General features: G+C 46.4%; 1 protein-coding gene across 2 annotated transcripts in view; it reads right to left on the bottom strand.

Annotated features, from left to right (window-relative positions):
• RPTOR (regulatory associated protein of MTOR complex 1) overlaps positions 1-23,673 on the bottom strand; it is a 2,181,859-nt gene that overhangs the window by 853,060 nt on the left and 1,305,126 nt on the right. For both annotated transcript variants that reach the window (XM_078654105.1, XM_078654106.1), the window contains exons 8-9: positions 22,798-22,898; positions 22,248-22,392 (exon numbers count right to left, since the gene is read on the bottom strand). In XM_078654105.1, the coding sequence (XP_078510231.1) occupies positions 22,248-22,392; positions 22,798-22,898 (246 nt within the window). The remainder of the gene's footprint in view (positions 1-22,247; positions 22,393-22,797; positions 22,899-23,673) is intronic.

The following is a 23,673-nucleotide window of genomic DNA, read 5'->3' as shown; positions in this document are numbered from 1 at the left end:
TTGCGCCCATTATTCTTCCTAGTGAAAGTATTGATATGGCACTAATTAAATTCGGTAGGGCGACAAAAAAAGCCATTGATGAAATAGCCCCTTTGAGACAATTCAAACCCCGACCAGCCGCTAAACAGGAAGTGTGGTTTTCTGATCACCTAAGAACATTGAAACTTTCTGCTAGGAAGTTAGAGAAGAGATGGAGAACCACTCACTTGGCAGAAGACAAAAAGGGATATTGGGACTCACTTTCTATTTACCAGAAGGCGATTCGTACAGCACGAAAGACACATATAACAGCACAAATTGCCGATGCCGGAAACTCCCCCAGAGTTCTCTATCAAATTCTGCAAACCTTTGTCAAGCCTACAGCATGCGAATCCGTAGAAGTAGCATCCCAACAGCTGTGTGACGAGATATCTCATTTCTTCACCACTAAAATTGACAAAATTTATGAAAAAGTAGTCAGTGCTGTTAATAATAATGATTCCTCAACAACAGCACTTTCCCAGGCTGATACAGAGCTGAAACAGGATATACATTTTTTGGAATCTTTTCCCCCTATTTCTTTGGAGGAAATTTCTACACTGACTACCAACATTAAAAGTGGGAGTCCGGATGACATCATCCCAGCTAGGATCATACCTGCTCTGACAGAGCAGCTCTCTCCTATCTTTGAGCAACTTGTGAATCTTTCACTTAGTTCCGGCCACGTCCCTAAAGAATGGAAAAGAGCCCTCGTCAGGCCCATTAGGAAAAACACCGCCATTCCTTGGACTGAATTGGCTAATCTAAGGCCAATCTCATTGCTACCCTTTCTTGGGAAATTAACTGAAAAGCATGTAAATTTCCATCTATCTAGGTATATTGAATTGGCTGACGTCCTTGACTATTCTCAGTCCGGGTTTAGGCCGAGGCATAGCACGGAGTCCACTTTGATATCTGTGACTGACGATTTGCACATGTACCAAGACAAGGGCTTTTCAGTGATCCTGGTTTTGTTAGATCTATCAGCGGTGTTCGACACCGTGTCACACTCCATCTTGACAGAACGGTTGTCGAACGCCGGGATCAAAAATAAAGCCCTTGCCTGGCTAAAGAGCTTTCTATCCGGCCACACCCAGAATGTCACCATGGGTGCGTATCGGTCAGCGGAGGTAGAGATTTCCAAAGGGGTGCCCCAGGGCTCTTGTTTGAGCCCCACTCCTTTCAACAACTATGTGGCACCCCTGGCAAAAGTGATGCATAAGTATGGTTTCATCCCTGTGTCATATGCTGATGACACGCAGCTCCTCTTCCCGTTCAAAACTATCTCCGCTGAAGTGAAGAGCTCCTTTTCAGCCGGTATGAAGGCAGTGGCACAATGGATGTCGGCCAACTGCCTTCAATGCAACGTCAGTAAAACTGAGGTTATGTTGTTTGGAGAAGCTAAATTGCTTTGGTCCCCGGATTGGTGGCCCAGCGACTTGGGAGTTGTTCCTGAACCCAAGTCGATTGTAAAGAATTTAGGGGTCCGTCTGGATCAAGACCTGACACTCAAGCAACATGTTAACTATATCTCAGGTATATGCTTTCATACCATCAGCCTACTGCGCAAGGTCTTTCCTCTTCTGCCTGATTCGGTGAGGAGAACCTTAGTTCAGGCACTTGTTCTAAGCAGGATTGATTATTGCAACGGTCTACTGCTTTCTGCCAATGAAGGGGTGTTGGCCAAACTTCAAGTCATCCAGAATACTGCGGCTCGTTTGGTCCTTAATGCCCCTCCTAGAACTGCCTCCAAACCCCTTCTTGACCAACTTCATTGGCTTTCAGTCCGGCAGAGAACGAAATTTAAAACATGCTGCCTGATTCATAAGTGCTTAAATGGACAAGGGCCTGCCTATTTGGAAAATAAATTTGTTCCATACACCCCCACTCGATCTCTTAGGTCCAGTAATAATCTTATTTTGCTGGTGCCACGGGCCAAGAAAGCCAGACACGGGAGCAAGGCACTTTCCATAGCAGGACCTACTCTATGGAACAAACTCCCTCTGTCACTTAAACAATGCACAGACCATTTAAAATTTCGGAAACAATTAAAAACTTTACTGTTTAAAAATGAAATTTAGCTCCCACCCCCATCTATCCCCTGGTGCTCTTCAGGTGTCAAAGCGCAGAGATACTCCAATGTGAGTTGATTCCAGCGCTATACAAACCTATAAATAAATAAATAAATAAAATAAATAAACCACCTTAGGAAGAAATTTAGGGTTAGTGCGCAGCACCACCCTGTTTGAGTGAATCTGTATAAATGGCTCTTGTACGGTGAGCGCCTGGAGCTCACTAACACGTCGCAGTGACGTAATGGCTATAAGGAAAGCCACTTTCCATGTTAAGAACTGGATCTCGCATGAATGTAGAGGCTCAAAAGGTGGACCCATCAGTCTGGTGAGGACCACATTAAGGTTCCACACAGGAGCTGGCGGGGTTCTGGGAGGAATGACCCATTTCAATCCTTCTAGAAAGGCTTTAATGGCAGGCACTCTGAAAACGGAGAGATGCTGCCTGTTCTGGAGATAAGCCGCTATGGCGGATAAGTGTATCCGAATGGAAGCATATGCCAGATTGCATTTGTAAAGATGTAACAAATAACAAATGATGTTGTGAGTAGATGCATCTAGCGGGTTGATGTTGTGTTCTGCACAGTAAATGACGAACCGCTTCCATTTTGCAGCATAGCATGCTCTGGTGGTGGGCTTTCTTGCCTCCCGTATGATATCCATGCAGTCAGGAGGCAAGTTAAGGTAGCCAAATTCTAAGACCTCAGGAGCAAGATCGCCAGGTTGAGCTGTTGCGGATCTGGGTGCTGAATGTCGCCATGGCTCTGCGTCAAAAGTTTGGGTGTGAGGTGCAGCCTTTGATGCGGTACCAAGGAGAGTTCTAGAAACGTGGTGTACCATGGTTGGCGTGCCCACGTTGGGGCAACCAGGATGAGTGTCATCGAGTGTTGCTTTAGCTTTCTTGCCACCAGCGGTATGAGAGGTGCTGGGGGAAAAGCGTACGCAAATCTGCCTGACCAGTTCATCCATATCGCATTGCCCTGCGACTGTGGGTGCGGGAACCTGGCGGCAAAGCTTTGGCATTTGGCGTTTTCCCTTGTGGTGAACAGGTCTATCTCTGGATGACCCCACTGCTGGAAGTACGGGCGGAGTACTGATGGATGTATCTCCCACTCGTGCATTTGGTGGCTGTACCTGCTGAGCAGATCCGCCATCTGATTGTCCTTGCCCGGGAGGTGTTCCGCCATGAGGAAGATGTTCCTCTGAATGGCCCACTTCCACATGCTCTGAGCCAGATGAGACAACTGTGGAGAGTGTGTACCTCCCTGCTTTTGAATATAGTACATGGCTGTCATGTTGTCCGTCCGGATCAATACGACTTTGTTGCACAGATGTACTTTGAATCCCTTCATCGCCATGAAGATTGCCATCAGTTCTAGGTAGTTGATGTGCATCTTTTGTTGCTGTGATGTCCATAGTCCCTGCACTGTGTAGTGGAGTACATGAGCTCCCCATCCCTGGAGAGATGCGTCAGTTGTCAGAATAATCTGTGGCACAGGCTCTTTGAACGGTCGGCCCTTGCAAAGGTTGTGTGGATTCCACCAATGCAGAGAGTTGTATGCCCGACCGGTCACCAACACTAGGTCTTTTAACTGTCCTTGAGCCTGATTCCACTGATGTGCTAAGCACTCCTGAAGCGGACGCATATGTAGCCTCGCATGCGGGACTATGAAAATGCAGGAGGCCATCATGCCTATCAACTGCATGAACACTCGTGCAGGGAGCGAGTGTTGCGGTCTGAACTTCTGGATCAGCGACTGAATGCTGTTGATCCTCACAGAATTTGGCTGAGCCGGGGCTGCCAGAGTATCTATTGTCGCGCCCAGATACTGCCGCACATGGGCTGGCTGAAGGTGCGACTTCGGATAATTCAGTGAGAATCCCAGATTGTGAAGAAGGTGAATGGTGTGGGGCATGTTGACGGCGCACTGCTGGGCCGACTTTGCTTGGACAAGCCAGTCGTCCAGATAAGGGTAGACGTGAACGTTCTGCCTCCTGAGGTGCGCAGCCACTGTCGCCAGGCATTTTGTGAAGACCCTGGGCGCTGTGGTCACTCCGAAAGGGAGGACCTTGAATTGATAATGCTGATTCTGAATGGTGAATCTGAGGTATTTTCTGTGTGACGGATGTAGTGGAATGTGAAAATATGCATCCTTGAGATCTAATGTTGCGAGGAAGTCTCCCTGATTGAGCAACGTAAGAACCTGCTGCAACGTGAGCATGTGAAAGTGTTCTGAGAGAATGTACTGGTTTAGGGGTCTGAGATCCAGTATGGGTCTGAGGGACCCGTCTTTCTTTGGGATCAGGAAGTACAGGGAGTACACTCCGGAGCCTCTGTTCTCCACCGGCACGAGCTCTATTGCCCCTTTTTGCAGCATGACGAGCACCTCCTGCTGCAATAAGTGCAAATGCTCTGTTGACATAGGACGGTGCCTTGGTGGGATGTTGGGTGGAGTGGACGTTAACTCCAGACAATAACCGTACTGGATACGTTTTCTGACCCACCTGTCTGTGGTGATGGATTTCCAGACTGGCAGGAACTGCTGGAGTCTCCCCCCGGCTGGTGTTGTATGGTCGGGGGGCAGTGACAAGGCGTCACTGTTTGTTGGTGGCGGAGGATCTGGCGTTGTTGTTTCCATGACCTCTGCTCTTGGCGCTGTTGCCACGATAGCCTCCTCTACTCTGCTTGTTGTAAGAGGTCTGCGCCCCACCTTTATTGTACTGTGTTTGCTGGGACATTTGGCCTCTGTAAACACCTCTATTGCTTGAGCGACGAAAAGTACTAGCCCTGAATTGCTGGGACTGGAGAGCACCCATGGACTTTGCAGTCTCGGTATCTTTCTTTATTTTTTCCAGGGTGGTATCCACCTCAGGTCCAAATAAACGATCAGGGTTGACAGGCTGATTGAGGATGGTGGTCTGTATCTCTGGTTTGAACCCGGAGATTCGGAGCCAGGCCTGACGTCGCAACATCACACTTGTGTGAATGGCTCTGGCCGCGGTGTCCGCTGCGTCCAGTGCACATTTAAGAGAAGCATTTGAGATGAGCTTCCCTTCCTGAATGAGCATCTCCGCTGCCTCCTTATACTGATCTGGCAAGTGTTGTAACAGGGTCTCTAGTGTATCGTAGTGTGCCCTGTCATATCTGGCCAAGAGCGCCTGAGTGGTTGAAATACGCCAGATATTGGCCGCTTGAGCCGCCACCCTCTTCCCTGATGCTTCTAGCACTTTAGATTCCTTGTCAGGGGGAGGAGCATCACCAGTGGTTTGTGAATTTGCCCTCTTGCGGGCATTAGAAACAACCCGAGTCTCCAACGGCAACTGGCCCTTGATGTAGGTAGGGTCGCCAGGTGCCGGTCTATACTTTTTTTCAATCCTGGGGTTTATAACCCTGGCACGTGTGGGTTCCTTAAAAATGTCTGCAGCATGTTTCAGAACCCCCTTTAACATTGGCAGAGTCTTGACAGTCTTTTCAGAGGTGGAAAAGTTATCAAACTGGAAGTCCACTTGAACAGGGTCAGCATGCAGCTGGACGTTGTGATTTGTAGCAGCCCTCTCAATTAGAGCATTAAATGCTGCAGAATCCTCAGTAGGAGAGGTTTTGACATTGTACACCTGAGTGTCCGGGGCAGTGTGCTGATCCCCTGGGTCCCCTGCATCTGCCCATGAGTCCTGGTGATCCTCAGGATCAGTGTCGGCAGGGAAGTTGTACTCATCGTCCCCTTCCCCAGCCTCCACATCTGAATAAGTGGGTGAGGGTGGAGCAATGGTTCGAGGTCGTGGATCAATCGGCTCGACCAGAACTGGGGAATCCGTAGAGGGCTTCTTGCGCTTCAAAGGAATCGTGTAGGACTCCATAGGCTGTGCCGGCGTGATCTTTCTCTTGTAGAGGGTAAGTTTACCGGTGTCTGCGTCGATAAAGTGTTCCGACTGCTCCTCCATCAGGGGTTGTCGATGCTTCGAGCTCCCAAGTGGCTGAGGAGGCTTCAACCCTGTAGACACCTTCATGGGCGCGTTGTCGACCGACCTGGGTGCGAACGCCTTCGGCGCCACCTTTGGCGGCAGCGTGAACTGGATTGGCGCCGAGGACTTTGGCATCTTGGCAGCTGCTTCGGGGTGGAAGTATCCTTCGGATCGACCGCGGAAGCCTTGTTCCTGATGCGTTGCAATGAGTCCGACACCTGCTTTGTGAAGGATGCGGACGGTTTCGACGATCCGACAGACGTTTTTGGTCCACCAGCATGTGCAGACTCGAGCGTCGAACCCTTGGCATTCTCCGGCCGATGTGCCGGATCAGCCCCTTTTGGTGCGCCGTGTCCTTCTTCCGTGACGACGGCCGTGGGCGCCGACGGTGTCGGGTCGGCGGCCCTGACAATCGGTTTGATGCCCCAGTCTTCGGCTCGACGCCCTTGATCGATTTGGGCTCGACGCCCTTGAGCGACTTCGGCTCGACGACCTTGAGCGACTTCACCGGATCGACAATCTTCTTCGGCTTCGACAGCCCCGACATGTCGGAAGACGAGGAGGCGACCAGAGTGACAGACGTCTTCTGTTTCGACGGCGTCTCTATCACTTTCGTTTTCGTCGACACCGAAGCTTTCACTTTCGGTTTCGGTTTGACTAACGGCGGCTCCGTCGAAGTGTACGTAGCCGGGCCCCGTAGGCGAGGCCGTGGATCCAGGTGTAAGATCTTGGGTAAGGCCATGTGGCGATCCCTCGACCTGAGCCTTAGTGATTGTTCGAACGGGGCATAGCTCTTCGCCTGAGCTATCTTCCGTGGCCCCATAGGCCTCATTGTCGTCTCCTATCTCGTCGATGACTTCTTCTGTATCGAGCACTTCGACGTCTGCGTCGTAGTTGTAGTCGATCTCCTCCGCTGGAGTTGAAATCGGCTCTCGATCTTCTGGCTCGTCTGCTTCTTCTCCCTCGAAAATGTCCACCGGCGCCGGGGCCGTCTGCTGGGCCTCCTGGCGCGCCACGCGACGAAGTCGAATCGTCTTCTTGGAGCGAAAACGGGAACAAGCCATACAGTTGGCTTCATCGTGATCCGGCGACAGGCACTTGTTGCACACCGGGTGGACGTCGATGTGGGGATACTTTGAGTTGCACACGGGACATCTTTTGAACGGGCTCCGTTCCATGATGTGATGTCGAAAGTCTGGTTGCGTTGACTGGGCCTCGAGCACCGAAGAGCCACGTGACTCCTCTGGATGTCCGACTCGGGAACTGAGCCGGAACAGAGCTGGGCACCGAACGCAAGACAATACCGACGCTATAGGAAAAGGCCTTCGGGCCTTAAGGAAAGTTTATATCGATTCCGAACTGGAGAGATCGAATAGGCATCCGAACCCAATGGCGGAAAAAAACAATCTGGGGGTGGAGTCGATGCCCATGCGCACTGTAGTCCAGGGGAGGAGCCACCTATCTCGGGATACTTCGAAGACTCTTCCAGGACAACAATGTGCAATCATCCGGACCCAACACTAGGCGGAGATCTATGCTATAGATATGAATTCAGCAGCCCACATGCCTCGAACACAACTTTCCACTGCGCAAAAGACAAAACAATTTGAATTGCAAATATTTGTTTGTGCAAACATTAACACTCTTTGGAAAAACAAACCAGGGTCTAAAAAGACGCTATTTACAAGAATAATGTGAGCAGCAACAACGGACCCTTTCTGAAGAGGCACGTGGAAAGGAAAAAACAATGCGCTGACACCCATCTGTCTGAGGGGATTTTGGTGCGATTTGGAGCACTACAACCAGTGGCGGCTCCTCCGCTAAGGCTGAGGAGGGTCACCTCACTGAACAAAAGGACAAATAAAATGATAATAACTATTGTTATTATAATTTTAGCCTTCCTAGTGCAGTCAGTGGCTCTCGGGCGGTGAGGGCCAGAGTAGGGGGAGGATCGGTTTACACTCCTTAAGTGCGCATGACTGCTTGGCTGACCCTCTTGGACCGGCCAAACAGTCCTGCACACTTTGCATCTCCCCCACCAGGCTGCATCATACAGCCTGTTGAGGAATATGCCCAGCCTCCCATTCTCCGTCTGAGCACCGAACCACGGTGCTCAGACCAATCACAACGCTGCACTTCAACGTTGTGATTGGCTCAGGGTGCTTCCTGTTGCCGCCGGGACTGCAGAAAGAAAGATGATGATGAAGAAGGGAGGAGAGGCGGCGGCCGGCCATTCCAGTTACGTTTTTTTTCTTCCTTTTTTGTTGTCCCCCCCACCCGCCTCACCACCCAGGTCCGGTAGCAGCCACTCCTGTTTGCAACACCACTGTGATGCTCCTTGTCTTGAAGGACAGGTGCACAACATACTGCAGGTGCGGCCCCTCAAGGGCCACCAGTGCCATTAGGTAAAGAGGAGCAATTTCAGAGAGAGCCGAAGCACAAAAGTCAAGAGTAGGAAGAAAAATGGAGGGGATGATGCTGGATTAGAGCCAAAGAGGGGCAAATGAGACAGGAGGAACTAAATCCATGTCTATGAGGAAGGGAAAGTAGAAGAAGATGGGCGAGTGGAGTGAGGAGGGGATCATCGAGCTCAGAGGCGACTCTACCCATGTGACTGCTGCTCACCCTTTGATTAAAGGCATGTTATGCAGCTGCCTGTAGTTGTTCATGGGGCATCTTCAAGAACCATTAAATTGGTCCTTGCAGCTGGAATGCTGACCATTCCTCATTAGAGCTGGATCGTTGTTCAGCTCCGTCAGAAAACAGAATAAACACTGGACACCTATGTGTAGTACTTCAAAAAGATAGCTCTCAAACATGGACCTCCAAGTCTTGCTCTGGAGTTTCCAGGACGTTAGAGCTGTGTGCTGACGGTACCCTAGCTGAAACAAGGCAGGAAGACTGACTTTTGAAGCACTGCTTCAACACCCAGAAGCACCTTTGGTTTGGGGGTGGTGGAAATGGAAGAGTTGGCCAGGGCATGTGCTTGACACACTAGATAAAATACTGCCTCATACCCACTGCAATGTCTTGGCTGTAGACTCTTCCTTGCACTTTCGCCAAGAGTAATTATTCATCAAGGCAAATTGATCTACTAAGACAGCGAGACAACTAGAGCGTGAGAACAAGACCAGTCCACTGCAATGAATTATGTTAACTGAATTCACTTTTTTTCTATCATCTTGGAAAGAAAGACCGAGAGGTGTCTGCATTCTCTATAGTTGTGCCTGTGAAGAGGAAAGTCCTCCCATTACATTTTGAATTTATAAAAAAGATCTTTCTCAACTCCATACAGACAATATGTTGCGAGTGTCAGAGGCAACTGCACCTTACAAAAAGCATCCAAGAAAAAGAGCCACTAGGTGGAGACAGCATTTTAAAGAAACAACTGATGCATCTCTTTATGCTCAGCATTAGTACAGGCCAGTAGAATGAGGAAATAAGTTCCACACTTTACAGAATCCTACGATTCAAAGCCAGAAGTTATCCTATCTGGCATCAGTGAAGAGGGTTACGGAATGAAGGCTAGAAGCCTTCAGATGACAATCGGCACAGAGAAATTAACACTCCAGGTTAAAGTCTAGGACAGTGCCTTAAAGGAAATACAAGCACCACAAACTCCTGATCACCTTCATGTATTTTCAAAATGACATTCCTACTGCGTCCCTGCTTAATTTTCAATGCCAGAAGTTTCCCGGTCTGCTCCCCTGTTTCATACATTTCACCCCTATGCACCCGATATTCGTCTGCATTTTTCTGTGCTATCCATTTATTTAAATCAGCCTTAATGGAGACGATTTTTGTAGGCTTTGAATGGTCTCCTTTCCCCCTATAATTTCACTAAGGTGTAACTCCTCTGCCTTCATAAGCAGCCCAACCAATTCCTCATGTTCTTCCCAGTCAGCTTTCCTCAACATAGCAGAAAAGCTATAGGTCTCCCCCCTAAGGCCCGATTTAAAAGCATCCCATACACAATTGCGGGAGGCACTAAACCTATTTGCGTCGAAAAACTCTCCAGACCATTTTTTAAGGTGCTCTATAAATTTAGGATTCGCCAGAAGTCTCCTTTCAAATGTCCATCTGGACCTAACCTTTGGAGTTTTCTCCAAATTTTACATTAAAACCAAAGGGTTGTGATCAGAAATAAGTTTCAGAAGTTTTTTAATCTCCACCCTAGACACTTCTGAAGATGAAATTAAGAAATAGTCCAACTTAGTATATTTCTTATGCGGGTGTGAGAAATATGTGAACCCTGGATCCAATTGCTCTTTATGCCCCCAGACATCTATTAAACTATATGATCCAATCAGAGAGCACAGAGCTTTATAAACCCTGGGCTTACTACCCTTATAGATACTTGTCCCGTACCCATCCCTGAAATCAGCAGAGATATTAAAATCCCCGCAGCAGATAAGCGGCGAGGCCCAATTCGCCAATTCTATTTGCAGATTATTGAATAATTTCGGGTCGTCTTGATTAGTTCCATAAATTACGCACAGGGTCCCATCTTAAGTTTGGCGATTACCCAGCGCCCCCTGGATCTACTAGGGAACGATCAATCCCCCCAGACATGATTTCCCCAAAATTGCCACCCCTCTTATAGTAGATGTCTGGCAGGAGCTTGTTAACAAGTCATAGCTGTTAATACTTAATAGATGTTTTTGGCCCACGGTAGATGTGTCTCTTGTAGGCAGATTAGATCTAACTGATTTGCTCTTGCAAAAAAAAAAAACAATCTGTGCCTCTTGGACCAATTATTCAGACCTCCTACATTGATAGAACAGATCTTAAGTCTCCCCATTGCTACTTAATACAAAATTATTCAACAAATGTCTCTTTCCAAAATTATATACTGCTGACACAAAAAAGCATAGCGGTCAAAAGATGTAAACCAAAGTACCAGGTAACTTTTTTTCTCCCTTTCATAGAACACCCTGTTGTATTGAAGAGATTTCTCCAAGTAGGTTGAATTATGTTTAATGTAGAGAAAAGCAGGTACACAGCCTGACAGGTAAGCAGTCAGCATCAACTGAATTACATTGGAACACATAAGTAAGAACACAGTACAGTGGAATGTGGAATGAACACAGTTAAAGGTGTATAACATGTATTACACAACATAACACATCCCCCTTGGAACATAATTAAAAGAAAAACAAAATAACTAACACTGTACAGTGGAATGAACACAGTTAAAGGTGTATAACATGTATTACACAACATAACACCCCCCCCCTTGAACCCTCCCACCTCCCCCGACCCATCTGGGACGCTCAGACAAAGGTCTGTGCACATGATGTAGCTGAGAGAGTAAGCTGTCTCAGCCGCCACGTCTTTCCACTGTTACATGACAAAAGTCGGGGCGTACGAAAAATGAAACTCCCCCGCTAGATCTTTTAGCATCTGGCCTTGCCTTTTCATAGATAGCTTGTCGCAAGAGGAAGTTGCCAAAAAATAAGAGTAGGGCCTGTGGTCTATCCCCAACTTTTGCAGGTGTACAGAGTTTGAGCGGAATACGGTGTGCTCTTTGGATCTCTGCAGCCTAATTCCATTCTGACAATTCCAGAAAGGCCGCTTTGAAGAGATCGATTACATATCGTCGAGCATCAGACCCTTCGAGTCCCTCCTGCACACTAAGCACTCGAAGGTTATTTCGTCTCTGCCTATTTTCAGACTCTTCGAGTTTCCACTGAATATCTCTAATCTGCGCACACTGAGCCTCGACCATAGATGTAGCCTTAGATGCATCAGCTTCAGTTACAACAATTCTTTCCTACAAGCTCGAGACTCTGTCACACATATTTGTAAATGCCTTTGACAGCTTACTCACGACACCCTGTATTTTTCTCATCCCTGCTTGGGCCTTCCGACTGTCTTGCCTCGTTTCTTCTCTATGAGCCAGAAGGGCGTGATGTATTGTGTCTAACATCGGGGGGCCAACTTCCTCTACTACAAATGCCTCTTTCGATCTTTGCAAGGGAGTAGGTGGTGAATAGCCCTGGACTAACTCCCTTTTGCCCTTACTACGTGCCCCCATATTCAGCTTACCTTTCTGAATAGTTTTTACAGCTGTCTGTGGGGTCTCCTTGTCACTGTCCTCCCCATTTGAATCTAGACTGCTCCCTCCTTGTGATGTACTTATTCTGTCATCGGACCATTCCGCCCCTTCAGATAAAGAGTAAAATCCATCGCTAGGCACTTTTTCCTCCTCTTCCTCCTCCATTTTATCCTTATCCTTTCGCTCTTCCGACTTAAAGATGTACTCTCCATCAAACCTGGTAGAGCCTGGCCAAGGCCAGTTGCCAGATTTTGGAAATGAGAATGTCCAGCATTCCCCCCTCTGATCCGACACTTGCATGCTCCCTAGAGGCCCCCCCACAGTCCCCATCACGCTCTCCTCCTCTCTTCTTCGTATTATCCTTGTCTATTAGCCCAAGTGCAGGGGACAGACTACTTGGTTCAGTGACTGTGAAAATAGCCCTCCAGAGCCTGTGCCGACACAACCCCACGAGCATCAGGGGCAAGGAGAACAGGAAGGACCAAGGGGGATGGGTAGGTGGAGTTATCTCTTTGTTCGATCTAATGTGGGATGTTTAGATTGTTGATCTGTTGAGGGTCTTATCCGCCTAACAATCCGTAATCTTCACCATCAGGGTAGGGTATGGTAGGCTGGCTATCACAGGATCATCAGCTTGAACCTATCACCACTGCCCGCTACCTCGGCAGTCAGCCTGCTGCGGCCGCCATCTTGCCCCCCATACATGAAGGTGATCAGGAGTTTGTAGTACCAGCGGATATTTGTAGGGTGTTTAAAAATTGTTATCAACATCTATACACCGAGGAGGTTAGGCCTACAGGGGTTGGCTGGGCAGGTCGAGGGCAGGATGACTTTGGCCATAAACTATAAGACCAGGATAAATTAATGCTCGAGGCCGATATGACAATAAGTGAAGTTGAAGAAGCGCTGCAAGATCTAGCATTAGGTAAGGCTACAGGGCCCGATAATATTCCTTTTGAGGTATATAAACGCCTGCAGGATGTGTTGGTGCCATTTATGTTGGATCTATTTAATGGTGTCATGTGTTCTGGAGTCGTTCCTATCTCCTGGAAAGGCACCAATATTGTAGTTTTTCATAAGAAGGGCAAGGTTAAGGAAGAGCCGGGCTCTTATTGCCCAATAACAGGCACTAAAATATATTCGAAGGTCTTGGCCAAGAGGTTAGGTGGGATAATTGGCGGTCTAGTCACCCCATTGCAGCACGGGTTTGTACCGGGTCGCGACACCGCGGATCACATCAGGCGGGCGAATGCGTTATTCGACGCCCAGGCTGCGGTGGGGGGGTCGGATAGCCATGATCCTGCTGGACGCGGAAAAGGCCTTTGGACTGGTCACCTGGAGTTATTTATGGGGGATGTTGGAGCGGAGGGGCTTTGTCCCTAATGTCCTGAGGGCTATAAGGGCTATGCATGTCGAGCCGGTAGCAAGAGTCCAATTAATGGGGGATAGCTCTGAGGAAATCAACATATTAAGAGGGACCCGACAGGGATGCCCCTGCTCGCCAATCTTATTTGCTTTGTACATCGACCCTCAGGTTAGAAAGATCTTAGGTTGTGAGAATATCAACCCTGTGGTGTGCAATGGGTTTGAAACTAAGCTAGTGGCTTATGCAGACGATCTAGCAATAACAACGTCAGACCCAGAGCAGACTATGGCGGCCCTTGTTGAGATTACCTCGGAATTTGGTCAATATTCAGGATACCATCTCAATTAATCGAAAACTCAGATAATTTGTTCAAATATATCCAAAAGAGGGATGGTAGGTATCTAGAATCAGCAGTTTATCTGGGGGTTAGGTAGAATCAATTGTCAATGAAAACTATTTGCCAGTACTTAAGGGTATTATGTCAGAATTATAAAGAATCGATTGTATACACCTAACTATAATAGGTAGGGTCAACGTAATTAAGATGACCATGTTCCCCAAGATATTGTATCTTTTTCGTACCATCCCTTTGCCAGTTAGTGAGGAAGTATTAAGATCTATAGAGCCAGCCTTTGCGAATTTCATCTGGCAATATGGCAAAATTAGACGGTCTATGAGGTATCTCTCACTGCCATTGGACAAGAGGGGGTTAGTGGCTCCCAATATTAGATTCTATATGTTGAGCTGTCTTTTTAGCCAGATGGCCATTTTATTAGATGTCATCCCTAATATATCCGACCATTCTTTAGGGGTAAAATACCCACTATCCATTTATGAGTTGCTATTAGGCAAAGAAACCTCTGGTGTCTTGTTGCGTAAAACAGATAAACGTTATTATAATAAAAAACGATACAAGATACTGGAAAGCGCTTGGGGTGTGTTGAAAGGTATTCAGAAGCATCTGGAAATCCCGAAAATTAATTATTATACCTCACTCTGGAACTCTAGCTTGTGTCCATATTTGAGTATGGATAGCCTATGGAGGCTGTGGGAGGTACAAGGTATCAGAAGAGTGGGAGACCTGAATGTTGGTAATACGATGCAGAGTTTTAATGAAATTCAGAAGAAATATCAAATCCCCGTTTCACAGGGTTTTTATTCTTGCAGATACACCAAACACTATCTAGGATTAGACCACCAATAATTACAGGGGGTAAAAACAATGTGGTGGAATATATTTTGGGTGGGGTGTTAAAATCAACCCGATCTATAAATGTTTTATTTCAACCCTCCAGGACGATATTGATAAAATGGAAACAGCCTGGAAGGAGAAACTAGGGGATCCAGATGCTGATCTAGTGAAGGCTCTCGAATTGGCTGGGAAATGGTTTCGCTCTACGAATTTGCGAGCCCAGCATTATAAGACGATATTCAATTTATATTTTACCCCGGCTAAGTTATTTGGCTGGGGTAAGCGGGAAGACGATAAATGTCCTAAATGCTTTGAGGGGCTAGCTGATCTTGCACATATGTTTTATTTCTGTCAAAAGTTATTAGAGATCCGTATTAATATCCAGAAATTTTGGGAGGGGCTGCTAGGAATTGAGATCATCCTATCCCCTACCCTAATGATTCTTGGGCATGATAGTAAATTAAATCTGAATAAAGATGAAGAAGCATTTGTTTTTATCTCTGTGGTGATCCTCCTGATCATTCTAGCAGCAGGCTGGAAGGACACTGTGGCCCCCTCCTTTCAGATGTGGCTCTCTCGCCTGTTGGGTATTCATAATATTGAGACAGCACTTTATAGGGGAAGACGTAGGAGAATGAGAGCACTAGGATCAAACTTATGGGCCCCTGTTAAAAATCTGGAGACAATCTTGCCTATAATAAGAAATGAGATTCTAGGAGGTCTTAATTGTTTCTATGATTTTATGCAAAATTATCTGTAATGCTTGAAATATGAAATTATGTATATTGGTCTCTTTTTTACCCATTTTTATCCATTTCTGTAATTATTTGATAATTTTCCTGTTTGCTCGTGACTCGTGACTGTGCCATTCTTTGCTGCTGCATTTCTATAGGACTTTCTTTGTCCCACATAGCCCTCCGCGGACCCGCCCGCCAGTCTCCCGTCGCTCTCCCGCTTTTGCCATCTTCAGCGGGAGCAGCCGAGCGGAGACAGGCGAGGGCAGACCTACAACACCCAGAAGCCTCCTGGGGTCTGCGTGTGAAGGGAGCGCCAGGAGGCGCATAAAAACGGCATAACCACCATTGGAAGTGGGTTTCCTGTTTGCTCGTGACTCGTGACTGTGCCATTCTTTGCTGCTGCATTTCTATAGGACTTTCTTTGTCCCACATAGCCCTCCGCGGACCCGCCCGCCAGTCTCCCGTTGCTCTCCCGCTTTTGCCATCTTCAGCGGGAGCCGCCGAGCGGAGACAGGCGAAGGCAGAACTACAACACCCAGAAGCCTCCTGGGGTCTGCGTGTGAAGGGAGCGCCAGGAGGCGCATAAAAACGGCGTAACCACCATTGGAAGTGGGTTTCCTGTTTGCTCGTGACTCGTGACTGTGCCATTCTTTGCTGCTGCATTTCTATAGGACTTTCTTTGTCCCACATAGCCCTTCGCGGACCCGCCCGCCAGTCTCCCGTCGCTCTCCCGCTTTTGCCATCTTCAGCGGGAGCCGCCGAGCGGAGACAGGCGAGGGCAGAACTACAACATCCAGAAGCCTCCTGGGGTCTGCGTGTGAAGGGAGCGCCAGGAGGCGCATAAAAACGGCGTAACCACCGTCTCGCGGGACGCCTGGAGCGAAGCCCGGGCAAAGGGCGGGCCCTCTGTTGCCCTCAGGGGACCTAAGGGGACGGGACGGGCCACCCCCCTTTCGTCTTGCATAACAAAGAATCACCATCCTCAAGACTGCTAGGATTCACATCTATTTGCAGCCTACCAAAGTATTCCCCTTGTACCCACTGTCGTCTGCTCCGAACCAGGACTATTGGGGAAGCTAAGCAGGAAGGTAACAAGACTATTTGGTGAATCCAATTGACTATATTGTCTACAGAGGGAGTTAGCAAATTTTAACTAGTGTTGAAATGTCGAAGGGTAAAAATGTTATTGCTCCAGGTAACACCATGGATAATTACTTGGTGCAAGTTGTGGAGAAAATTAATCATGATCAGAGGTCATCATTGGGTCTTGGTACTCCACCGATGTTGTCCCAAAATGAGATCTTAAATATGGATCCATTCTGCCAGGGCGCCTCAAATAACTCATCTCCAGCCTCTCATGGGCTGGATATGGGGTTATCACAAAATGTCACGGCCACGGTACATTCAACTATTAATGCTGAAGTGATAACTGAGGATCTAAACCTAGACTTAGATGTCTCCCTGCACGATCCAGACCCAGACGTGGAGATAGTAGATCCCACCTCTCTCTCACCCCCTGCTCCTGTTCCTGCCCCAAGAGTAACAAAAGCGACTACTAAGATCTCGACAAAAAGGGAAGGGTTAAGGTCTAGCAGGAAAAGACCAGCTACTCCGCCCAACATGAAAACTGTAGATGGGAATGCGGGCAGAGGAGAATTGAATAAAAGCTGGGATGATGATGGTATATTAAAAAAACTTATGGGCATGCTGGACATTAAGTTAAATCAGCTAGTAAAACCCATATTGTCAAAAATTGATCATCTCACAGCTAAAATAAATAAAATGGAGGACTATATAAAAGCAACTAATAATAAAATAGAGGAATTGCCGACCATCCTGGTAGACAAACTGGCTGAAAACACCCGACCAGAAGGCTCATCTCAAGGCGTAATAGAGCTATTACAGAACGAGCAGGTTCGTTCTGAGCGTGGCCCAGATCAAGTTAATCTTGCTACTACTGCACCTATACCGCCTGAAGGGAATTGTATATTACAGGGGTCCCACACAGAAAATAACCCTATGGAGCTAATTGTTGAAGCCTCACCTCTTATCCTGGTACTTGCCAATGTTCCCCCTTTAAATATTGGCCAGATAGAACACCCTGAATCTTTACTAAATAAAGCACTCCAATGGCTAAATAACAATATGCATATGTGTCCCGGTGGTAAACATAAGTTGGCAGAAGATTTACTAACCGCAAGACGGGTAAAATGGATAGGGAGCAGTATTAAAAAATTCTCTGGGGATTGTGTGGTCCTGAGTCTTAAAGGCCCCGAAGTTTTACCTGAAATTTTGAATAATCTACTTCCTCCTCAACGCAGAACAGCGGAGTTAATTCCACTCACCCTGGACTTTTTTTATAAGAGGAAAGGCCTAGTGTCAAACTCGAGCATCCTGAGAACCAAATGGTCGACAGTGGCCAGTAGACGCGCAAGGGAGGGTCCATCTAATGTCTGGGGGCTAAATCTAGATAATAGATTCACAGCATTGTCTAATCTAAACGAGTGTGATTGACTCCCAATAGATAAAGGATTAACAGTGAAACTTGAGGTGAGTCATTCCACATGTCAACTAGACAAATTAATGGACCATCACAAAAAAATTTTGGATCCCGATGATAAGGTCCCCCTAAGTCCAAATAGCAATGTACCTATATTAGGACCAGAGGATTCTATTAATAAAAGACTAGCAGCGGGGGATGACTTAAGCCCTGAGCAGGGGGGAATGCCAAGTGTGAATGCTAGGAGAAATATGGGGGTGCCATGTACATTAGGCCTAACCCCAGGAGAACGACCATTAACTTTTATATCTTGGAATATAGCAGGTATAGCTAGTAAGTTAGATAACCCAGAATGGCTTGATTATATTGATAGGCATGATATAATCATGATGCAAGAAACCTGGTCAGTCAACCCAGTTTTTCGAATGGGGTATCTAAATTTTTTCAAACAGGGCATCTAGAGGTGGAAAAGGACGTCCCTCTGGAGGATTGTTGATATGGGTTCGCCAAGCATTGACTTGCACTATATCACAAAGGCAAATAACATCTAATGACATTCTAGCACTAAACATCAGATGGCCAAATGGACAAGAAGTAGCTTTGTATAACATCTACGCTAGGGGGGTTGGCGCAGGTGTTCCGTCTGATGTCTTTTCCATCCTAGATCAAGATTTTGAAACTCTTCTCCCTAATTATCATAACATAGTGGGTGGCGATTTTAATTCAACTTTTGAGCCCCTAGGAGAAGAGGATAGGAATCTAACGGAAGAGGAGGATAGTAGATGGGGAATACCGCAACTGGAGATCCCTCCCATAAAAAGATGGAGTGCTACGGCCATTAGAATAAAGAGCCTCTGCCTCTCCAGAGGTCTGAGAGCCACGAATGGGAGAACACAATACGACTTAAATGGGAATTTCACCTTTGATAATGGTCGTGCTACAAGCAGGATCGACTATTTCTTAATTGATGTAAGAGTATGGTCCAAACTATTAGACATTGCAGTTGTATCACGGTTAGAGAGCGATCACCACCCCCTGTACATGACATTTTATCCATATCAAGAGTCTAGAGTACTCACAAATAAAAAGCTGATGGTAACACGAGACGTCGTGTGCTCAAACAATCAAAGACATTTGAAATGGGGAATGCTGTTAGGAGATGCAAGAAAATTAGAACATCTGAAAAAACAGGTAAAAGAGGAAGTGACCAATATTAAAGCGTATTCTGGAAATCTTAAATTCCAGGAATATATGATGGAGGCTCATAAAAATCTATTTTATAAACTGCAAAGTTTTTTTATCAAAACAGTAGACCCAACAGCAGCCAAAAAACCTCAAGCCGTTAAAGGCTGGTATGACAAAAGCTGTAGATTGGCAAGGCAAAACTTAAGTCAAGAATTAAAAATTGGAAACCCAACAACTGTTAAAAGGGCAAGGGATTTTTATAGGTGGACACAAAAGCAATCGAAGAGACGCTGGGATGAAGAGGGCTGGAGTGAATTAAAGCAGGCATGTACCAACAAAGATTCCAAGCGGTTTTGGGCCCTGGTTAAATGGAATAGGGGTGGGCTAGCTGCCCAACCACAAAACCATGTCCCAAAAGATGGCTGGAATGACTTTTTCCAGCCCCAGTATGCCAGATGTCCGATATATGCATCCATATCTCCCCCCCAAGCTGTCTTTTACAGTGATCAGATATTCACGGAAAAAGATGTTAGTTTGGCACTGGACTGTGTGTCGGGTGGAAAGGCGCCGGGTATGGATGGCATCCCAGCAGACGTTTTTCTATCTGACCGGATCTCGTGGTGCACATATTTTAAAATGTTGTCAAATGCAATAGCCATGGGTGGAGAAGTCCCAGACTCATGGAAAGGGGCTGAAATTATCCCTATATATAAAAAGGGGGACAAAACACAGGCAAAAAACTACAGACCCATTAGTCTAATTGACACAGCGCAGAAAATAATGGGTCGATTAGTCCAGAATAAACTGCAGCAGTGGATCGAAGACCAAAATATATTGTCGCCATATCAAGCGGGATTCCGCCCCTTGACTAGCAGTGTTGACCAAGTTTTTTATTTTTTAGCCATTTATTGGAGAAATGTCACGCTGCGAAATGGCACATTGTACGCAGTTTTTGTGGATTTGAAAGCTGCGTTTGACCTGGTCCAGAGAGAGAAATTGTGGGAAACCCTGGTTGAGGTGGGACTAAGCCCCGAACTTCTTACCTTGCTGGTGCGCCTTCACGAAAATAATTTTGCAAAAATAAGGTGGGGCAAACAGGGGGAAATGATGGCCCCTTTCCCAGTAGAACGAGGGGTGAGGCAAGGGTGCGTCCTGGCTCCTACGCTTTTTTCAATCTATATAAATGGAATTGTGGAGCATTTAAACAAATCTCCAAATGATGCTCCAATCATGGCAGGTGTACACGTCCCCGTACTAATGTTCGCGGACGATACGCTTTTATTATCGCGTACGCCCAGTGGACTGCAGAAAGCGGTTGATGCCTTTGGGGTTTTTTGTGATAGCCGGGGCCTGGAATTAAATACCAGCAAAACCAAATTTATGTGTCTAAGTTCCCAAACAGGTTTTAAGGGGGTGATAAAATATAAGGGTGAACCATTGGAAAAAGTAGATGCCTTTACTTATCTAGGAATCACCCTACAACATGATATGAAATGGAAATCACACATCAATATGGCATCTCTAAAATTTAGCCAGCTAGCGGGTGCAGTTACCATTAAACATAATACATCTTTGACAAGACCTATAGATTGTGCACTTGAAGTTTATAGTATGAAAGTAGTAAGCGCATGTTTATATGGGTCTGAGCTCTGGGGTTTTTCAAACCTAGGAGATTTAGGGCGGGCGGAAAATAGATTTCTGCGAGGGCTTGTTAGGGCCCCACAAAGTACCCCTATAATCCCACTTAAGATGGACCTAGGTAGGAAAAATATTGAAGATATTGCCCGCCTACGTCCTTTGTTGTATTGGAGGCGGCTAATGGTAACCCCAGAGTTAAGTCATTATGCATCGGCTCTTTTTGATGTTGCGAATTTTGATCCTTTCCACTGCATTGCATGGTTAAAGGAACTCCGGACAACATTGGTGAAATTGGGCCTGGACCATCTGTGGGGTAATAAGGATGTTGCCCTATTTCCTTCAAAAAAACAACTGAAGTATATCTACTGGGAGTCAGTATACGCAACACTGTATCGTAAAGGTCTACAATCTTTCCTGTCATCACGTTTTTTGGACACTAAACAACTACCATTATATGAAAAATATTGGGATATAGTTGAACGTCCATTTGACAGGAAACTATATTTCCAATTTCGCGTGGGAACACTTCCGGTGAATGCTTTTACACAACACTGGTCCCTATCACAGGACGCTCATTGTGACCATTGTAAAAACCAAACAGAGGACATTGCACACCTGTTCTTTTCCTGCCCCTTGTATGTCATTCCCCGTCGAAAGTGGCTAAAACCAATTTGTAAGAACATGGGCACCCGCTGTTGCTCACAGGCTCTAAGAATTTTAACATCTGATTCTTCAACACCATTGGTAATAGCCGTAGCAAAATTCCTTGCCTGGGCGTGGGCAATAAGATCACGTGCTCTAAAGTCTATTGATTAATATGAATTATTAATCGTCTGCATAAATCTGCTTGTCCCTTTTTATCATTTTAAATGAATTTTTATAAAATTGTATGTATACATCTTTTAGAATCAATAGCATTTCGACTGTCGCTGTTTAATATGTTTTTTAATGAATTATTCTTATGCTTAGTATTTATTGTATGATGGTTAGGAGGTATGCTTTTATGACTAAAAGTCGAATAAAGCTTAGAAATTGGAATTGGATAAATGTGTAGCGGTTTTATGGTTATTGTATGTTGTATTTCATGCACCAGGTACTTAATACAATTAATAAAATATTTAAAAAAGGCAATACAAGCACCGCGTGTATCTTGAGAACATGAAAGAATCCTCATGAAGTAAGAACAAGAACAGACCACTACGAGTACTGAGGATACATGTACATCATCTAAAGTGCTATGTGAACAAGCACACAAACTACTCAATTCTTTGGATGCATTCACACTACTCCCAGTGATAAGGACACATATCTTACCTCTATTCCTCCCTTCAGATACATGAATTCTACTCACAGCACAGACTTCCACTCCACTGACCGCCACTTTGACGATTCAAGATCCAGTCCTACTGAAACACCTGCTCCACCAACCAACATCAGAGGGTGAAGGAAGGCACGGTCTCTCAACATTACCTGTCTGACAGACACATCTGGCATTAAAGTGCTAAGGCGTTCACTTACCACATGGCATGCATGTACGTGGGTGGGAGGCGAGGACTGCTCACTGGTGTGCAGTTGTAGGACCTCATGATCCTCTCAGCCAACAAGAAGTTACGGAACAAGCTGGCAACAAGCAGGTCTTGCCTGAAGAGCTTCTGGAACAGATCTGAAAGAAAGACAGGCCGAGTTCGAAGAAGGGAAGGGTTATGTTACAAATTGCTACAGCACTTTTCCTGATGCACAAGCTCATAGGTTTATGTCCAGTTGAAATGTATAACGTGATAAAGTAGGAAGGCCCTTTCTGGGGACCAACACAAAAGCCCTGATTTGGAGATCACAATCAGAAAGGTGCAGTGTTCCCACTGACAAGAACACAACATGCAATGGTTCTGGCTCACAGTGATGCTTTTACACCTTGGGGAATTCTGGTCCACGTTGTGTTGTCCAGAGCATACCTTTACTTCTGGGTAAGTCTTTCACAACAATGTAAATGCTGATGACTTAAATAGTGGCTGATGAATCTAACTTTCACGAAGAACCGTCCATGTTATAGTGCCATGAGATGTCTTACCTCGAGGCAGCACATTCCATGCGATTGTGTCAGTGATGGCTGTAAATATCCAGTTGAGTTCTCCCAAGGGTGTCCGTCGATCATTCAGTCTCCCGGGAATCCTGTGAAGGAGGGGGAAGCAATTAACAAATCAGAAATCAGAGATAGGAATAGCAGCAAACAGGCTCTTGATGTTAGTGGACACATCCTAACATTCTTGCACTTTGCTGTGGGGTGGGAGAAGCATAAAGGGAGCAGTGAACACTCGAAGCAGCTCGAGAATTATTGTAGCGAGTTGGGGAAGAGGGGAGTGCAGAGAAGGCAGCAGAAGTGGACAGTGGACAAAGCAGAGGGACGGAGTGGACAACGCACAGGACATCAGAGGACAATGCTGAGGGGGCAGCGGACCATGCCAAGGTGGTAGCAGGCTAAAGAGAAGAGATGGAGAGCAGCAGGAGGGCAGAGGGAGCAGTGGAAAATAGAATAAAAGGAATACATTATGCTCGAGTCCTTCATGCATAAAATATTGTTTGTGATATTGGGATGCATACGAATCTCAACTAATAATTAACAATAGCAGAAACTGGCACAATGAAGGATACAAGTTCATCAACGTTGCTCAGGGAAATAGCAACTTGCCGGAAACATGAAACAGCACTGCAGTGAGTGATTATCAGGGGCGGCTCTTCCACAATGGCAGAAGAGTATCGCCCCACTGGCTCAGAGCCAGCAGGTGAAAAATAAAACGATTACCTATAATCGCTTGATTTTTCATTTGCCGGCTTTGAGCCAGCGTGTGCTGAGAGGGGCGGACCGGGGGTTGGGAGGAGGAGTGCTAGGTGCACTTTTAAGTGGGCATGTGTGTTTGGCCAGACGTCTCAGACCGGCCAAAAACAC

Source organism: Lissotriton helveticus, chromosome 7 (genome assembly GCF_964261635.1).
Source record: "Lissotriton helveticus chromosome 7, aLisHel1.1, whole genome shotgun sequence".
NCBI classification, from domain to species: Eukaryota; Metazoa; Chordata; class Amphibia; order Caudata; family Salamandridae; genus Lissotriton; species Lissotriton helveticus.
Note: the sequence above shows the minus strand (reverse complement) of the source record. Positions and strands in the feature narration are given on the sequence as shown.